At 46.0% G+C, this 20,101-nt stretch overlaps 1 protein-coding gene across 1 annotated transcript in view; it reads left to right on the top strand.

Moving 5' to 3' along the window:
• SEMA5A (semaphorin 5A) overlaps positions 1–20,101 on the top strand; it is a 1,250,864-nt gene that overhangs the window by 827,050 nt on the left and 403,713 nt on the right. The window contains 1 exon segment of the mRNA XM_029590025.1: positions 19,567–19,702. Within this exon segment, the coding sequence (XP_029445885.1) occupies positions 19,567–19,702 (136 nt within the window).

The raw sequence follows: 20,101 nt of genomic DNA, 5'->3' as shown, positions 1-20,101 counted from the left end.
CCATTTTGAATATTGGCAATATGGCGCGAGTGCAGGAGGTCACTCCCGGACCCCCGCTGGACTTTTGGCAAGTCTTGTGGGGGTCAGGAGGCCCCCCAAGCTGGCCAAAAGTCCCTGGGGGTCCAGCGGGGGTCCGGGAGCGATCTGCACTCGTGACGTCGGGTGACAGGAACCAAAATGGCGCCAGCGCTACCTTTGCCCTGTCATATGGTAAGGGCAAAGGGCCACCGGCGCCATTTCTATTAACGCAGCCGTGTCCCGAGAGCGGGAGATCGTGCCAGGACCCCCCCCCCCCACTGGACCCCAGGTAATTTAAAACATTTTGGGGGGGGTTCGGGAGGGTGGGGGATTTGTTTTAAAGGGTCGGGGTGGGTTTTAGGGTTGTTTTGGTGTGCTGGTTTTCCCGCACTCCCCCTCCCCCGATTTACGATTTTTTGACGATAAATCGGTGGAATTGTTATTGTATCACGGCTCTAACGATTTTTGATGATTTAAAATATATCTGACGATTGTTTTAAATCGTCAAAAAACGATTCACATCCCTAGTAACCAATAAGCCTGAAATTCTTGATGCAACTCCAACATTACTTTCTGCTTCTTCAAAAGAAGGAAAGAGGGAATTGAACTCTATCAGCAAGCAACAAGGGCCCTGACTTTGATAGCCTGAGAAATAGATAAGAATGAGGGACTTGTATGGCTCAACAGAAACTACCATAATCTTGTTGGGCAGACTGCATGGACCGTTGGTCCTTTTCTGCAATCATTTCTATGTGATGTGGTTTGCCTAAGGTCACAAGAAGCGTCAGCAGAATTTGGACCCTGACTTCCCTTTTTCTCAGTCTGCTGCTCTAACCATTTCTAGGTCACTTATCCACTTCTGGCTTGCTAATGTAAAAACCCCCGTTGCTGTGAATGAAGCCTCACAATGCCTGAGTCCTGGGTGGGCCGAGGCTGCCTGAGCTGGAAATCTGAGTATCTGAAAGCTGCTGGGCTATAAGAATATTTTTTCAAAAGCCATACTCTACTTTCCTCCTGTGTAATAAAGTATGCATAATATGAATTTTAAGAAAAGCTTTTGTATTTTTCCTATCCTGGCCACAGCAGCAAGGGTTCTCAGCCACAAGGGCTTGATCATGGATTCCTTCAGAGCCTAGTAAAGTCCATGCTGTAACTGGCCAGTAGGTGCTGCTAATGCCCAACAGCTAGAATTCCCTCTCTCCAGGGGCTGTAAACACTGTCTCTGGAGCATTTCTGGTATTGGACAACCCAATGAATGTCTGGGAACTAAACTCGACATTCATTGGGATCAGTTCCCAGTCTCTTGTGTTGCAGCACTCAGTGCAGCCTCTGCACCATCAGATTAGCCCAATACTGTTTTCATAATTATATGAAAGAACAAATTTGACAGCACTGAACTAATAAACTGTTACACAAAGTTAACTTTTTACAATGCAGAAATTACCACTTCCCTTAAAGTGGTCCTCCAGTGGAAAAACAAAATCAATAAAACAGAATGCATAAAATTCAGGTCAATTCTTCTGGAATTGATAACATCAATCAATAGATTGCCATCCACTAAGGATGTTAGCTACTACAAGAGACATCCTGAGCCTTAATGCATTATTACTGTGGCGTAAATAAATACTTTAAATGATTTTTAATCAGTTCACTAAGCAGATATGACATCGGGTAAGCAGCATTTTATCTAGAGGTTTTGCTTTTACAAAGTAACTTACATCTCCAGAGTTTGTCCACAAGTAAGCCAGAATTGCTTTGGGAAAAAAAAGAGTTACTATAAACGAAACTTTGATGTGCTGCTTCACAAAATCCAGCTGGAAAATGCTAGATTAAAAAAAAAAAGAAATTTGTCTTTGTCTGAACTCCTCTTCATCTCAGCTGGATTTCTCTGCAATCCTTGAAAAAGCCACTGAAGCTAAAGCATTCCTTCATTGTTATGGTTATTTGCAAATCCACTTTCCTCTTTCATAGTACAGAGTGATTCTCTGCAGGCTTTGTCCTTCTTGATGACAGAGTGTGAAAAAAAATGTGAACCTGCAGTTTCTAGATGGGACTTGCCAGCTGAATCTTCATGGAGGCAGACTCCACTTTCAACTGAATGATATGAAATAGTGCATCCCATGGCAGCAGTCTGCATTCTTACTTCTTTGAAGTGTGTGAGCGTGCGCGCGCGCGTGTGTGTGTGTGTGCACATGTGTGTGTAAGGGCAGTTTGCTTGCTTCTTACCTACCTATTTGATATTGTTGTTTGGGGTAGGGGTAGGATAGAGCAAGAAACAACTCAGGGGTTTAATCAAAAGGTTATTTGAAAGCTGTAAAGACAGTTTGGTTTGTAACTCACTTTTTTATATATTCAAGTTGTTTTTCAACTGTTAAAGGCATTTTTTTATAAATATTTAAAGAAAATCTAAATATGTCTGTTTAGAGTTGTGCTGTTGTAATACCACCGTAAAATAGCAACATACGGTTGGCAGCCATATATTGGCAGAAACAATCTTTGAGTATAGACCTTATCTGCATGATAAGAAAGCAGCACGCAATAAAATATATTTATTATTTCTAGTGTGCCATCTGTGTGCAATATGTAGTAGATTGTAACCTTTGAACAACCTTATCTTAACTAGCTAACAGTATCATCATCATTACTACTAACCAATCACAGTTGGCTAGATTAAGGTTTAGGAGTAAATTGCCCATGGCCAGATTAAATTCAGTGGCAGAAATGGGAAGGAAGAACACAGGCTCTTCAGGACTAGAGCTACACAAAGACCTTTGTATGTGATTCCCTTCTCTCCAAACTTCAGTCAAAGGGGTCACCTGCAGGTGTTGCTGAGGCAAGGGAGAACCCTGAGGATCAGTAAGACAGTTGATGAAATAAAGCTCTTTACACCAGTGTTTCCCAAACTTTTCATGCTCAAGGTACTTCTGCATTAACAAAAATGTGCAGCACACCAGCCTTCGTAGTGCAGGCAGTGCAGATATAGAGAGGACTCATATTACCAAAAGAAGAGCTAGAAAAGCACTGACAGCCCCACAAGTCTTTTTCTCAAATTTTAAAACAAAGGGAGAGAGGGGAAAAAGGCATACGTGAACTTATCATGATGGACCGACTCCTTTTTTAGTTAGTTACTGACTTTTTTTGATATTCTGCCTTTAGCTTAGAGTTATGTGAAAGCTGTTAACAATAATAACATCAACAAGAACAAATCAAGCAATAATACATACAATACAGATAAAACAATAAGTTAAAAAAATATAAAACAATAAAGCACATTAGCATATAAATACAATAAAATCCACTAAAGATAAAATCAATTATTCAGTCAACATAATGAGCCAGTTAAAAACTAAATTCAAAAAACTTGGCAAAATAGCTAGGTCTCCAAGTTCTTTTTTAAATCTTGCAAAATTATATTCAGAACAGAAATTAATAGGCAAATAATTCCATAAGATCCAATATAGATAAAGGGTTCAGATGCCTAAAAAATCTTAAATGATAAAAACAAGTACAAACAATTAGGGTCATTTTTCAAGGTGCAATATTTAAATTAGGGGGTCACGTTAGTAAGGAGGCGCTAGGGTTGCCTGCGTGCCCCTAGCACCTCCTTGCTAACGCGAACCTGATCGGCGTAGGTGGTCTACCGGTTAGGAAAACCGCCACACAGCCAGGGAGTTCAGGAAACAGATGCCTGTCATTCTAACATCTGTTTCCTGCACCTGACTGCCAGTGTTTGTTTTTTTTTACTTTATTTAATTTTGGTTTTCTTCCTACTTAATAACTAGTACAGAAAAGCAGTTTTTTCAGCTTTTCTGTACTGGTTTAAGGAGTACTAGATATGCGTCCTAGACTCACTTTTTTTTTTTTTGCATCTAGAGTGAATGCTAATAGCCTCAATCACATGCTGTTAGACTTACTTTACATTGGACTTGCCTTGAGTAGGCGATAATCCCCTTATTGTATTAGGGGATTCATTATCGCCTTTTCAACCCGCCTCCGACTGCAGGTTATTGTTGCCATCTGTTTCCCTTAACCTTTGTCTTTGTTTTATTTGTTGGAATGAAAGTGTGTGAGTCCTGTTTGTCATTTTGTGTAGAGGAGCGGAGGGTGTGAGGAGGAGTGAGGAGTGTGTGCGTGTGTGGTGAGGAAGAGTGTGTGCGCTGAGGTATGTGTGTGTGTTTGTGCTGAGAGGATGGAGCATGATAGGCAAGGGAGAGAGGAGAGAAGAGAGGTGAGGAGGGGGAGGAGGGGGAGGAGGGGACAAAGGGCATGGGAGGAAGAAGGGGGAGTGGCAGGGAAAGGAGGAGTAGGAATAGGGACAGGGGCATCTTTCATGTTTTTTCTAACTATTTTCCTCATTTTATCAAAGTTTCCCTTTTGAAAATTTAGTTTTAGAGCTGTAGATTTACATGTTGTCCCCCTTCCAGTCAGTTCAAATTTGATCATGTTATTATCGCTATTGCCAAGTGGCTCCACCACCATTACCTCTCTCACCAAATCCTTTGTTCCACTATGAATTAAATCTAAAATAGCTCCCTCTCTCATTGGTTCCAGAACTAATAGCTTCATGAAGCTGTAGTTTATTCCATCCAGGAATTTTATGTCTCTAGCATGTCCTGATGTTACATTTACCCAGTCAATATTGGGGTAATTGAAATGTTTAACTTAACAATAAAAGGGGCCAATACATTTTTACATATAACACAATGTCTTCATATGCCCCTGAAGAAGCAGTGTACTGCGAAACACCGGCAGTGTAGGGCTGTGTTTATTATTCTGACAAAGAGACTGCTGGTCACATATCTCTCACGGACGAGAGTTGATTATAATTTTAAAGAAAAAAAGAAAAGTACACAACAAAAAGATTTTTGGAAATAATAAAAATTTTGACAATGATGGTGAATGATTGAGAAGACCGGTTGGTTTTTTTTTTTTTTTAATAAAATCCACAACAACAGGCTTGATGACACTGTCATTTAGGCTTCTGTTATATGTAAAAATTTCTTGGCCCCTTTTTTTGTTAAGTTTATCATTTGGGTTGCCATATTGACTCTCCTTGACATTAAATTTGTGGTAATTGAAATGTCCCATTATTACTGCACTGCCAAATTGGTTAGCTTCCGTGATCTCTCTTAGCAATTCATCATTTATTTATTTATTTATTTAGTTAGTTAGTTAGTGATTTTTTTATATACCGCGGCACGTTAAAAACATCACCTCGGTTTACAATAAACAATAATTCAGCAACAGGCTTTACAGAGAAATTGAAATAACATAGACATGATATATATCAAAAAAATACCAACAAGATCAAAGCAAAGCATCAAAGCAAAAATGATCATCTATCTGATCATTTTGCCCAGGTGGATGGTAGTATACTCTGTCTCCTATCACTATACTCTTACTCACACACATGGGATTTCTACCCATATAGGGGTAGATTTTCAAAGGGTTACGTGTGTAACCCCTGAAAACCTACCCCAAACCCCCCCCTGCACCCACCGAGCCTATTTTGCATAGGCTACCGGCGCGCGCAAGTCCTGGGGCTTTCCTGGGGTGGGGCGTGTCGGGGGCATGTCACGGCTAACGCATCACCGGAGTGTTCCGGGGGCGTGGCGCGGGCGTGGCGCTGACCCGGAGGCATGGCCGTGGCCTCCGGACCAGCCCCCGTACCGGAACATGGTGCGCCAGCAGCTGGCCCGGCGCGCGCAAGTTATGCCTGCCTCGGGCAGGCGTAACTTTTGGATTAAAGGTAGGGGGGGTTTAGATAGGGCCGGGGGGGGGGGGGGGGTGGGTTAGGTAGGGGAAGGGAGGCAAAGGTGCTGGGGGTGGAAGGAAAGTTCCCTCCGAGGCCGCTCCGATTTTGGAGCGGCCTCAGAGGGAACGGAGGCAAGCTGCGTGGCTCGGCGCGCGCAGGCTGCCGATTATGGGCAACCTTGCCCGCGCCGACCCCGGATTTTAACAGATATGCGCGGCTATGTGTATATCAATTGAAATCCGGTGTACTTTTGTTTGCGCCTGGTGCACAAACAAAAGTACGTGTGCACGTGCGTAGTTTTATAAAATCTGCCCCATAGATTCTACTGAACATTTAGAGGCAGATTTAAACAAAAATACGCGCGTGCGTACTTTTGTTCATGCACCCGGCGCAAACAAGAGTACGCCAGACTTTAATAGATACGCGCATAGCCGCATGTATCTTTTAAAATCCGGGGTTGGCGCGCCCAAGGCTGCGCAAAATCAGCAGCTTGCGTGCCGAGCCGAGCAGCCTGCCTCCTTTCCCTCCGAGGCCGCTCTGAAATCTGAGCGGCCTCGGAGGGAACTTTCTTTCTGGCGCCCCCCACCTTCACTTTCCTTCCCCCAACTAACCCGTCCCCCGGCCCTAACTAATTCCCCCCCACCTTTATTTCAAAAGTTACGCCTGCCCAAGCCGGCTGCCAGCACGACATGTTCTGGTCCAGGGGCTGGTCCGGAGGCCGTGGCCATGCCCCCCAGAACGCCCCCCGATGAAGCGCCGGCCACGACTTGCCCCCGACACGCCCCCCCCCGGAAAGCCCCGGGACTTACGTGCGCCGCCGAGCCTATGCAACATAGGCTTGGCTCGCACAGGAGGTGGAAGGGGCAGCTTTTCGGGATACGCGCGTACCCCTTTGAAAATTTGCCCCATAGTCTCTTGTATGATCTTTATCCTGTTGGACTCTATAACCTCCCTGACATAAAGTGCTACACCCCCACCAAGTTGATCCTCCCTATCATTGCGGTATAATTTGAACCCTAATATAGCACTGTCCCATTAGTTATTCACCTTCCACCAGGTCTCTGAGATGCCAATTATGTCTATCTCATAATTCACTGCTGTACATTCTAACTCTCCCATCTTACTTCTTAGACTTCTGGCATTGGCATACAGACATTTCAAAGTGCACTTTTTGTTTGTATTAACATCTTCTTTTCAATTGATGTGGATAATTTGGAATTCTTTAGCTCAGGTGAATCTTTACTTATAGGCACATGGGATGCTTTTGTTTTTATTGGAACCTCTCTGTTGTGATGCCCTAACTCTCCTGTTTCATTAGTATCCTTCAAAGATACATTCCTTCAAGCCAACCATGCACTGCTGAGTGACTGTCGGCTTTCCCCTTGTTCTAGTTTAAAAGCTGCTCTATCTTCTTTTTAAAAGTTAATGCCAGCAGCCTGGTTCCATTCTGGTTCCATTCTGGGGGGATATGATAGAGGTGTTTAAAATCATGAGAGGTCTAGAACAGGTAGATGTGAATCGGTTATTTACTCTTTCGGATAGTAGAAAGACTAGGGGGCACTCCATGAAGTTAGCATGGGGCACATTTAAAACTAATCGGAGAAAGTTCTTTTTTACTCAACGCACAATTAAACTCTGGAATTTGTTGCCAGAGGATGTGGTTAGTGCAGTTAGTATAGCTGTGTTTAAAAAAGGATTGGATAAGTTCTTGGAGGGAGAAGTCCATTACCTGCTATTAAGTTCACTTAGAGAATAGCCACTGCCATTAGCAATGGTAACATGGAATAGACTTAGTTTTTGGGTACTTGCCAGGTTCTCATGGCCTGGATTGGCCACTGTTGGAAACAGGATGCTGGGCTTGATGGACCCTTGGTCTGACCCAGTATGGCATTTTCTTATGTTCTTATGTTCTTATGTTCCTCAAAAGATTGTCCAGTTCCATACAAAACTGAATCTCTCTCCCCTATACCATAGTCTCATCCATGCATTGAGACTCCAGAGCTCTGCCTGCCTCTGGGGACCTGCACCTGGAACAGGGAGCATTTCAGAGAATGCCTTCCTGACTGTTCTGGATTTTAGCTTTCTACCTAAAATCCTAAATTTGCCTCCCATGTTTTCCTATGTCTTTGATGCCCACATTTACCACGATAGCTGGCTCCTCCCCAGCAGTGTCCATAATCCTATCTAGGTGATGTGTGAGGTCTGCCACCTTTGTACCAGGCAGACAAGTTACTGTTATTGACCAGCTCCTCCGAGGGGGAAGAGTTAGCAATCTGTTATTGATCACGCCGCCAGGGGGGCGGAGTTAGCAATCTGTTGTGAATCTGCTAAGGAGTTAACAATCTGTTATGGATCACCTTCTCCAGAGGGGAGGAGTGAGTAGTCTGTAATACTTCGTAGGCGGGGTCATTGATCTGTTGTGGGTTGGCTCCCACAGAGTGGCAGTCTGAATGATACCGTTCTAGTAGTGTAAGGAATGGACACTTAGTGGAAATTGGTGAATCCTTGGGCCAATGGCAGATGACAACACCTCCAGGAGGATATCCTGAGAGGGACCACTGGCTAGGCTGAAGTATGGAGACAAACACAGATAGTTCTTTATTAGACAGGAAGTAGAATCACCAGAGGTGGCAGTAGTGAGTTGATGTGCCCTGCAGGGCTGAAGTCCCTCAGAAACTGGAATTGCGATCTCTGGGTTGCTGAGCTGTAGAGAGAGACTATAGGTAGTGAGTAGACAGGGTATGCTGGATACATAGCCAGTAGTAGATGTTACACTCACAGTTGTAGATATCTGTAATGTCTTCTATGCAACAGAGAGTCTTCAGTATATTCAGGAACAGGAGCTGTAGGCGAATACTGGTTCCTATATGCAATCTGGAATAAGAACTCACAATATCTGCATATGAGATGGCTTCTGGAATAGAAGAAAGTCTTTGGAGAGTTTTAGGAACATAGGCCCTCGTGGAGCGAGTACCGGTTCCTATCTGCAATCTGTAATAGTAATGTACCAGAAATAGGTATGCGATAGCTTCTGAAATAGAAGAGAGTCTGTGAAGGGTTTTAGGAACATGGGTCCTCGTGGAGCGAATACCGGTTCCTATCTGCAATCTGCAATAGTAACTCACGATCTTCATACCTGTGATAACGTCTTAGATAGAAGGGAGTCTTCAGAGATTAGGAACATAGGACCTCGTGGAGCATTACCGATTCCTATCTGTAATAGAACTCACAGTGTTCACATCTGCGATCGCTTCCAGGCAGTAAGGAGTCTTCTGAGCATTCAGGGACATAGGCCCTCGAGGAGCGAGTACCGGATCCCGTATAGCAGTCTGAAATCAAGAAGAGAGAGCGGGGCCCCCGAGGAGCGGGTACCCCTTGGTAAGTTTGTAGAGGCAGAGCAGCAGAAAAGTTTCCTCCTTGCTAACTCAATACATAGTAGCAAACGAAGACCTTTTAAGTTGGAAGTGGATGATGTCACTATGGCGGGACGCCCCCGAGTTTCGCGCCCATGCCGGTACAAACTCTGGAGCGCGCACACGCGCGCCCTTACGTCATCAGGAACATGGCGGATCCGCAGCGTCAGGTCAGCCCGGGGATTCCGGGGAGAAGCGGCGAGGAGAAACTGCGGCAGAGCTGTCCGTCAGAGCCGAAGGGTGATGATTAGGCCTGAACAGAAAACCAGCATGGAGAAGGACCTCTGCTTGTCTTTATCCTGCCTGGGCTGAATGAACTCTAAGTGACTTTATGAGCATGGCTTGCAGAATTTCCCTGGATATCTATAAAGGCAGACAAGCTGGCACCAGAAAGGTGAGGCCTATTCATTGGGTCACAAAGAAGAAACCATCGGCGGGAGCTTCAGGCACTATTCTCAGGAGTTTTTATCAACACAGCCACAGATGTGTTAATTACCTTGACCAGCAAGATTCTAACAGAACAAAAGGCTACTTAGAGAGTGATTGGTAAATGAGCCCCACCTCCTGGGAAAACTAATTAGGGGGCAGTTCAGAGATAGTGATCATGTGGTTGGCATGAAAACCAATGTAAATTATTCTTTGGGCAGTCACACAAGTCTAGAAGCTTCCACAATATTGTATGTTATCTATAAAAGAAGGATCACTTCCTGTATACGAGGAGGTGCTGGTGGACGGCATGGCATCAGCATCTCCCGGGAATACTTATATTGTTCAATAAAAGATTGTTTTACACTAAAAATTTAAGTATTCTTGTCTCCCTGGCCATAAGCGTCCTAAAAAATGGCATGGCGCTTAACAAGGGAGTCGCCATAAAGGTAGAGAGGGTGGAGCGAGGACGAGAACAGGCATGAACGCAGCAGTTACCAGGCAGTCCCCACATCCACCAGCCACCCAGCTATCTACTTTTCTAGTAATAGAATCATCAACTATGATGGCTGGCCTAACCCTTCCCTCCTGAGCAATTTCCCTGGGAGACCTTTCCTTAGTGTGAAAGGACACCGCATCACCTGGAAAGCAGGTCCCTGCTACAGGATCATTTCCTGGTACATCAGGGTAATACTCTCCAACTGGGAGACCTTTATGATCCAAGGTACCTCTCTGTCTGCCTTAGCTCCTCCAAGTCTTCCACTCTAGCATCTAGAGAACGGACTCATTCTCTGAGAGCCAGTAGCTCTTTACACCAGGAGGACATGTACGATCTCTCACCGGTGGGTAAAAAATCATACATGTGACACTTGATGCAAAAGACTGGAAAGCCCCCCTCATGCTGCTAGATTACTGCCTTCATCTTAATTTTGTTGAGTTCCTAGTTAAGTTTAGGTTGCTAAGTGAGTAGAAATTAGAGTACTTAAATATATAGGTGTATTCACTAATTAATCTGCTAGTGACCTACAAGGGAATGATTAAACTGTCAATAAGAGCTGCTGCAATAGAATAATTTAGAAAAGAGTCTGATAGATTTTTACTGAGAAAGCCTCTCTTGCCTAAAAATCAAGGGTTGAGCTAGGGGTGGGTGGGAAGGAAAGACTGAAACTAGAATTAACTCTCTCTGGCTTGTTTATTTCCCACTATTAAACCGCTCTCCAAACCTTTTTATGTCCAAGAATTTCCAAAACTATACTTACTAATCCTCTTTAACCACCATTAATTTGATCTTCACTCAAAAAATTGAGAGGTTTGAGATTTGTGCACCTTTTGGTCCTCTTCTACTGCAAAGGGTGCAGGGCCTCTGGAAGTTGGGGCTGTGGAGTTTGAAACCTGGATCGCTTACTGTGACCTCTGGAATCCTCTCCGGGGCAAGCTGGGAGCAGTATGCAGATGAGCCTTCCGGTCCTCTTCTACTCACCCTGGGGAATGGCATGGTCCATCCACAGACCCAGAAGATCAAGGCAATCACTCGGGTGCCAAACAAAAGCGAAAATGAAAGCATTCCTAGGCCTCACTGAATATTACAGAAGGTTTATCCCCAATTTCTCGAAGAAAGCAGAGCCAGTCCCACACAAAAAAAGCAAAAATGAGAGCATTTCTAGGCCTCACTGAATATTACAGAAGATCTAGGCGTCATAGTGGATAACACACTGAAATCGCCGGTTCAGTATGCTGCGGCAGTCAAAAAAGCAAACAGAATGTTGGGAATGGTGAATAAAATGGAAAATACCATAAAGCCTCTATCGCTCCATGGTGAGACCGCTCCTTGAATACTGTGTACAATTCTGGTCGCCGCATCTCAAAAAAGATATAATTGCAATGGAGAAGGTACAGAGAAGGGCTACCAAAATGATGAGGGGAATGGAACAGCTCCCCTTTGAGGAAAGACTAAAGAGGTTAGGACTTTTAAGCTTGGAGAAGAGACGGCTGAGGGGGGATATGATAGAGGTGTTTAAAATCATGAGAGGTCTAGAACGGGTAGATGTGAATTGGCTATTTACTCTTTCGGATAATAGAAAGACTAGGGGGCACTCCATGAAGTTAGCATATGGCACATTTAAAACAAATTGGAGGAAGTTCATTTTTACTCAACGCACAATTAAACTCTGGAATTTGTTGCCAGAGGAAGTGGTTAGTGCAGTTAGTATAGCTGTGTTTAAAAAAAGATTGGATAAGTTCTTGGAGAAGTCCATTACCTGCTATTAAGTTCACTTAGGGTCGGATTTTAAATACCCTGAGCGCGTAAATCCGGCCAGATTTACGCACGCAGGGCACTCGCGCGCCTATTTTGCATATGCCGCCGGCGAGCGCACAGCCCCGGGATGCACGTAAGTCCCGGGGCTTCGTAAAAGGGGCGGGGATGGGGCGTATCCGGGGGCATGTTCAGGGTCAGGGGCAGTTTGGGGCGGGGCCGGGGGCGTGATGCCGGCCCGGGGGCGTGGTCGAGGCCTCCGGACCAGCCCCCGGGTCGGGTGATGGCGCGCCAGCAGCCCGCTGGTGCACGCAGATTTACGTCTGCTTTCAGCAGGCGTAAATCTGCCAACAAAGGTAGGGGGGGTTTAGATAGGGCCGGGGGGGGTGGGTTAGGTAGGGGAAGGGAGGGGAAGGTGCGGGGGGTGGAAAGAAAGTTCCCTCCGAGGCCGCTCCGATTTCGCAGCAGCCTCGGAGGGAACAGGCAGCGCGCGCCGGGCTCGGCGCGCGCAAGTTGCACAAATGTGCACCCCCTTGTGCGCGCCGACCCCGGATTTTATAAGATATATGTGGCTATGCGCGTATCTTATAAAATCCAGTGTACTTTTGTTCGTGCCTGGTGCGTGAACAAAAGTACGCGCTCGCGTTAAATTATAAAATCTACCCGTTAGAGAATAGGCACTGCCATTAGCAACGGTAACATGGAATAGACTTAGTTTTTTGGGTACTTGCTAGGTTCTTATGGCCTGGATTGGCCACTGTTGGAGACAGGATGGTGGACTTGATGGACCTTTGGTCTGACCCAGTATGGCATGTTCTTATGTTTATCCCCAATTACTCGAAGAAGGCAGAGCCAGTCCCACACAAAAAAGCAAAAATCAGAGCGATCATAGGCCTCACTGAATATTACAGAATCTTTATCCCCAATTTCTCAAAGAAGGCGGAGCTTCTCACAAGACTAATGGTGAAGAAAGCACCAGAGAATGTCCAGTGGTTAGTGGATACAGTTGAGGACTTCTAGGCTCTGAAAGAGATTCTGTGCTTCAAACAAGTCCTGATAAGTCCAGACTTCACCAGACCCTTTACGGTGCAGTCCATTGCCTCAGAAATAGGCTTGGGAGCAGTCTTAGTCCAAGAGAAGGATGGCCAAGAAAATCCTGTATCATACATTAGCCAGAAGCTGATGCCATGGGAGAGACATTACTCAATAATTGAGAAGGAGGCCTTGGCAGTCAAGTGGGCCTTTAGAAGCTTTGTGCTTGTAACCTACCCAGACAGCACTCGTAATGGCCCACCAACCACTCCTATGGATGAACAGAAACAAGGAGTCCAATGCGAAGGTGATGAAATTTTTCCTGGCCCTATAGCCCTTTATTATAAAATATGCCTTAGGGCAGGCAGGGAAAACACCAATGCAGATTTCCTGTCTAGAGAGGTGTCCCTAGTACAGGCAGACGCTCACCTTGACAAGGCTGAGCTGAGGGGGAAGATATGTGAGGGAGTCTATCGGGAACTCTCTCAGATTACTTTAAGGAATCAGGCACTGCTATTTTACACGGTGTTCCTTAAGATCGAGACCTATAAGGAATCCTGGGTGAAGGGAGGAGCCCCTCATCAGAGTATTAGAACTCAGTGCCCAGAAGGGTTAAACAAGCCCTGGGGAGCAGACAGGAAGCCACTGTATGAGAACACCTTCAATGTATGATGTCTCTGTTATACCTGAACTTTAAGGTGAGCTGCATCATTTGTTTGTTTTGCTTTGCACTTTGATTTTCATTGTAAATAAATTGCACATAAGGGAAACAGCAAGAGCCTGCCTCCTTATTCCTTCTGGTTGTTTCCAAGCCACTATTGCCCAAGTTACCACACCAGACTTTAGTATTTGGCTCTCTATATTTGAGATTCAATGTTTTGGAACAGATATGCAAAGAACCTGTTGCGATTCTGCTTGCAGCAGGGCCACGAGCAGGCTCTTACTCCTCTTCAAGCCAGCCGGACCGACCCCCGACATCATCCTACCGGCATGGCAGGAGCCATGCTGGGGTTTCCTGCAGCAGCAGGAGGCCGCCATCGTGCCTGCTCGGCAGGAGCCGCGCCGGGGCTCTCTCCCTCGGCCGGAGCTGTGCTGTGACATCCTGCATGGCCCAGAGACTGCTGACGCAATCCCTCATGGCTGGAGCCGTGTTGCTACATCCCTTGCGGCCTGGAGGCTGCTGACTCTCTCCCTACGCGGCCGGAGCCTCGCTGCTTTTCCCATGTGCCTTGGAGGCCACAAACCCTACCTTGGGGCCTCAGTGGGAAGAGGGCTCTCAGCCCCAGTGTTTTCTCACGGCTGGAGCCGCCCTCATTCCTCCTTGTGAGGCAGGGAAGCCGCCTCCCACATCGAGGCCTGCACGGCCCAGCTCTGGCTCCTCCCCTCACAGCAGGGCCACTGTCGAAGGTCCTGCTACTTCTCTTCCTGACTTTCCCTAGGCGTGGGGCCGCATCTCTCTGCACTTCTTAAAAGGCCAATGAGGGAGTGGGCCCTGGATGACCTCATTTCCTGGATCTGCCTCTTCAGCCTACAAAAGGCTCCTCAGGTCAGTCCTTCATCACCTTTGCAAGGAGTAAGTCCTCCTTAGGACTCCACATCTGCTTCTCCTCCTAGGCACTCTGTTCCATGTGGGATCCCGTGTCTTCATCATTGTTCCATGTTCTGGTCTCTGCTCCGATGTCTTTGATGTTCCTGATGTCCAGTTGTCTGTTCCTGATGTCCTGATGCCTGTCTGTTCTGATGTCTTCAGCTCCGCTGACCCATCCCTCGTGGTCCGCGACCAGCCCGGCTGGGCTGAGTAGGGCACATAGTGGTCCATGGGTCCGCAACTAGTCAGGCTGGACTGTGTAGGGCGCTGGTGGGTCATTCCATCCGATGGTGCTATGGAGTCATCTCATTCCTCGTCATTCTGCCTTGATCCTGAGTCTGCCTTGATGTCCGTAAGCCTTGTCTGCCTTGCCACGCCTGTCTTTGTTTGCCTTGCCATGCCATGCCATGCCTTGCCTGACTGTACCTTGCTTGACTGTACCTTGCCATGCCTTGAGTCTTCGTCTGTCCTGCAATGCCTTGAGTCTTCATCTATTCTGCAACGCCTTGAGGTCCTGTCTGTCTTGCCACACCTATCTTCGTCTGCCTTGCCATGCCTGATGTCTTCGTCTGCCCTGCCACATCTTGTTCCATGTCCCTGTCTGGCCATGACCTCTGTCCAGCCTGCCGCTTCAAGCCGCTACCCAGTGGCTAGTCTGAAAGGGCTTGGAATGGTTGGAGGACCATTCAGAGACCACCACTGCGTTGGTGGTCTCACGGAAGTGTGCAGGTACGGTAGAGGGTCAGGATCTCCAGTCTTCCCAGCAGGGATGTCTCACTGCAAGGGCACATATTCCTTGTCTCGCGCTGGGGAGCACTCCCTAGCGCTCCCTTCCATCCTCAGCACAAGTACCCTTGCATGAGGATGAGTGAAACAAATCTAAAAATTTTCCCACAGCTATACTACTGCTGGCAATGATAAGCTGCTAGCAGTATGCCCCAGCCCATGGTTTTACTGGCATCTCGTGACTAGCATTATTGAGATCAGTGCAGCAATATTGAGAGGACTTGGTAATCCGCAGGATCATGCATTTCAAAATTCCTCCAGGGCTTATTTGAAAGGGATGAAATGCACTTGCCATATACCCCCCTCCAATAATTAATTTTGAGGGAGGGTACATGGGAGTACATATATGGTGAGAAAACCCCAGTACAGCCTTCTCACTCTCCTCCCCCAATTCCTTATCCTGTCTTAGTACCCAGAAAAGTTTTGCCAGATGCAAAAAATACATTCATCGCGGGCGAGTGGATCTTCCAAACCCTGGGCAGGACTATTGTGAATTGCTAGTGCATTGTAAGTGAACATACTGTATTAATGCTCTCAATCATGGGTGCTAAACTCTGAACAGCAACTCTTACTGTTATTCTTAGTGCATTTTCAGAATTCAGAATCAATTGATTGTCCTGATTAGATTGTAGAGGACAAGCAGCTGTTACACTGGCAGTCCAAGCTTTAACAGAGCATGCCAAGAAGTATTTTAATACCTGGTTCATCTTGTAATGCTGTCAGCGTACACAACCACATATGTAGCAAATGTAACCTATTAAATTAAGTTAATTAGACGAGATTGGTTATTTTTGTAGGAAATTGTGATTAATGTTCGTTCCAACATGATATACTGCAGCAAACATAATATCATGATGAGTTTTCACGCTGCCCCTGTTTCTACTGTAATTACCAATTGTAGGTCTTATTTAAAAGAAATGTTTTACTATGAATATAAGATGCACTCCCCTCCTTTGAGGTATGTTTTCCTTGAAATATGGGCTTCTGTACTCACAAACGGGCCGATACAGTAAAGCGAGGCCGTGGTTACCCGGTTTTTAACCCGCTTTGGACGCACGTTTTGGACACGTAAGGTGTACCCGTGATTCAGTATCAGCTTTTATGCATCCTTACTGCTTGCCGGAAAGGTCATGTATCCCTTTCCGCCCGCCGCATGTATATGACATGTTAATGATCGGATTAGCTATTCCCTCCGATACAGTAAAGTGTGCCCAAATTATTGCCCTGTTAACCAGCTTATTTACCACGTCTTTAACCTGAATATTTACCGCCTACCCTGTCCCTGGCATTAGTGTGGTGTTCAGTCAGCTTCATATCGGACAGCGTCATGGACAACATGTATATACTGGCTCTGGCGGTATTTTTCATAAAGGCGGATACAGGTGGGATGGTCCATGAACAGACGCCACGACCTTGGACGTCTGAGGTCGCGGCTTCTGTTCATGGACCTTCCCGCCTGTAGGCCCCGCTGCCTTGAGGGCCCGGCCGGACATCCAAGCTGCGACCCGTCCGGCCGGGCACTCAAGGCAGCGGGGCCTCCGATCATGGACGCCCGGATACAAGCGGGAAGGTCCATGAACGGAAGCCGCGACTTCGGATATCCAAGGTCCCCGCTGCCTTGAACGCCCGGCCGGACGTCTTGGACGTCCGGCTGGGTGCTCAAGGCAGCGGGGTCTGTAGAAAAGAACCATCCATTTACCTGGTGGAATGACATTTCAAATGACAGGTACCAGCGCACCCTGGATACCGTATAGGCGCTGCAGACCGCTCTATACAGTAAAATGGATTGAGAACGCCTACCGCTTCATTGACGCGCTTTGGATGCCGCTTGGATTTGCGTCTAATTTGAATACTGAATCGAGCTGTATGTGAACCAAAATATGCACACGTCAAACGAGTGGGCGCCCGGCACTGCCGCACTGTTTCTTACGCGTCCTTACTGTATCGGCCCGAAAGAAAGTAAGCATGGTGCTTAGGGTGGTTGATTGTTTTCAAGTCATACATGGAGAGAAACAGTAAAGCATAACACTTGAGTGCCAGTGTCAAACACTTTCATAGTATTTTTGTTTCAGTAAATCTACTCTTGTTCAATTCTGCACTATATTTACGCAATGCTCCTCATCTCTAATCTGAAGGGCCTTCAGCATCATGCTGCATCCAAACAAGGTGACTGAACTTCATGTAGCTCTGAAGTCCTTTTATAGGCCCTCCAGCTGGACCTTCCTGTTGTGCTGGCTGATGACATCACATCCTGTATGAGTATATAAGGAAGTCTTTTGCAACCAGCCAGTGCCTCAACAACAAGTCCTCCTGCTCTGCAGTTTGTGTTGCTTCTCCTGATCCTGCCTCTGCTTCCATTTCCTGTTCCTCTCTCTCCCTCCAGCTCTTGAGCTCACCTTACCTGCAGTTCCTGTTTCAGCCTTGCCTTCTGCCCTAGTTCCTCCTCTTGCCTCTGCTTCCCAGCTCTCTGTCTTGCCTGTCCCAGTTCCTATCAGCTGTCTTGCCCTCTCTTGCTCCCTTTCTGTGCTTTGGTCCTTGTTTTCCTTTGGACTGATTCCTTGTGCTTGACCTTCATCTGTTATCTGACTCCTTGAATGCTGCCAGTCTTGACCTCTGCTTGGCATTTGTCTCTGCCTGACCGCTGCCTGCCTTGACTTTGGCCGGTTCCCTAGGCTTCCTTTGCTCATTTGGACCACTCTTAAGTCCTCTCACCTCTGAACCCAAGAGCTCAACCTGCAGTAAAAGGGGTTGGTAAAAATAAAGTCTAGACCTTGTCCTCCAGCTTGTTCGCCTACTGATGGCGTGGGCCTAATGGGTTCACCTGTTAGATTGAGTCAACCATACCTTAGTTCAAAAGCGCTCACCGATCGTGACAATTTAGAACAAAATTATGTAGTTGCTGTGTTCATCCTCTCAAAGGGGTCAATGTAGTAAAATGGACTTAAACTCGCAAAAGTGAATATGTGTGTAAAGAAACACTGTTAGACAGTAACTTTTAAACAGGAGTGCAGGCGCACATGTGCTCACGTTTGCTGGTTCATGTCCAGAGACGCGTCCATTTTATAACATAGGCGCATATATGCTTGTACATTATAAATTAGCCTGGATGCACTTACATGTGCATATAATTTTAAATGGACTCATGCAAATGCAAATGCCGCTTCTACCCCCGTAAGTGGGGGAAATGCAAATGCCGCTTCTACCCCGTAAGTGGGGGAATTTTATAAAGGACGTGTGCCAAAACCATTCGCCATTTTCCCAGTTCACCCAGTTAAGGGATAGGACTTCCAAAATCTCCTCTAATTTAATAGCCATCCTTTGCCCCTGTTAGCCCCAACCCTTAAAACCCTCTGATTGGCCAAGATATTTTTGGTTTTATTGCTTAAACATCATCCATAGCATTAGTAAAGTTGTGGCAGGGGAGCCCAACACACACCTATGTGCGTAAGTATTTACACGCACTTCTCTTGGCCTTCCCCTGACATGCCCGTGCCCCAGACATGCCCACTCTATGCCTCTTTTTGCACATTTTTTCCTTGTGTGCGCAGCAGAAGATACACTCATCCTCGGGCAGCTTTAAAAATCCGCTCGACACATGCCTGCCCGGCTTGTGCGTGTATGTCCTGGGTTTTTTTGCACCTAGGGCGTTTAAAATTTGCCTGATAGTGCGCAAAAGCTAAGTGTTTATGTGCTAACAGCACTTTTAACACGCTTTAAATTTAGGATCTTAAGCACAAAAATCACGTTCATAAAGTAATACGGTGCAAAATTAGGAAAAAAACACTCTTTACCTATTACTGCATTGACAAAGTTTGCGAACTAACTGCTTTGCAGGCACATTATTGTAAGAAAATGAACTGGACCTCAGGGAGGTACAGTTTAAGTTTTTGCGTTAAAGTCAATAGGTGAAGTATGAGCGTGCTTTACTTATCTTGGCTCATTTGTAATAAGCCTGTTAATATCTGTGAGATATGCCATGTTTACTTGCATACTTAGATGATGTTTGCACACTTTAGCACATTAATACCTAAATCTTTCATAAAAGTACACATGTGATGATAGGAAAGACACCCGTGCATATCTGCCCTTTCCTCCCCATCCCTTTTGCTTTACAACCTATTACAGCTTTGTAGACAAACTCTGCCGTTGTAATGCAACCTACAGCATCATCGTTAGCTCTTTTTGCATTGTTAAAGGAAGTATCATTGGCTAAATCTAATCACAAATGCATTCAGTTTGTCACAGCTTGTTTATGAATACTTTATTAAATCATCTTTATTCTCTTATTTTTCAGGAATAGTATAGCTGCCTCAGCAGTGTGTGTGTTCAACCTGAGTGCCATTACTCAGGTCTTCAGTGGACCGTTCAAGTACCAGGAGAACTCTCGCTCTGCCTGGCTGCCTTATCCAAATCCCAACCCTAACTTCCAGGTACCCACAGAGAAATATATACTTTTGATAAATAGTCTTCTCTGATGAGAAAACAGAACATAAATGAAAAGAATTTAGTCCACGTGAAAGCTGCATAAGTTTTCTGATATTTTCTAAGTTGTCTCTCATTTCTCTGTCTCTTAGAAAGTGCCTTCTTTTGAGTACTCCCCCTCCCTCCCTCCCCCCCCCCCCCCCCCCCCCCCCGCGAAAGTCATGATCTTTTTGTGCTTCAGGCCAGCTTAGTAGCTCAATTGGCAGTGCGTGAGCAACTTGAATTTTATTCCTGAGCCTGGTTTCTGTTTCTTGGGCTGGCCGAGGCTAGGAATGTTGAAGATGCAGTGTTCACAGTCCCTGAGGTGGGGTAGTCTGTCATTGCCCAACAGTGGCACCTAGTGGCCA

Source organism: Rhinatrema bivittatum, chromosome 2, assembly GCF_901001135.1.
Source record: "Rhinatrema bivittatum chromosome 2, aRhiBiv1.1, whole genome shotgun sequence".
Classification (NCBI taxonomy): Eukaryota; Metazoa; Chordata; class Amphibia; order Gymnophiona; family Rhinatrematidae; genus Rhinatrema; species Rhinatrema bivittatum.
Note: the sequence above shows the minus strand (reverse complement) of the source record. Positions and strands in the feature narration are given on the sequence as shown.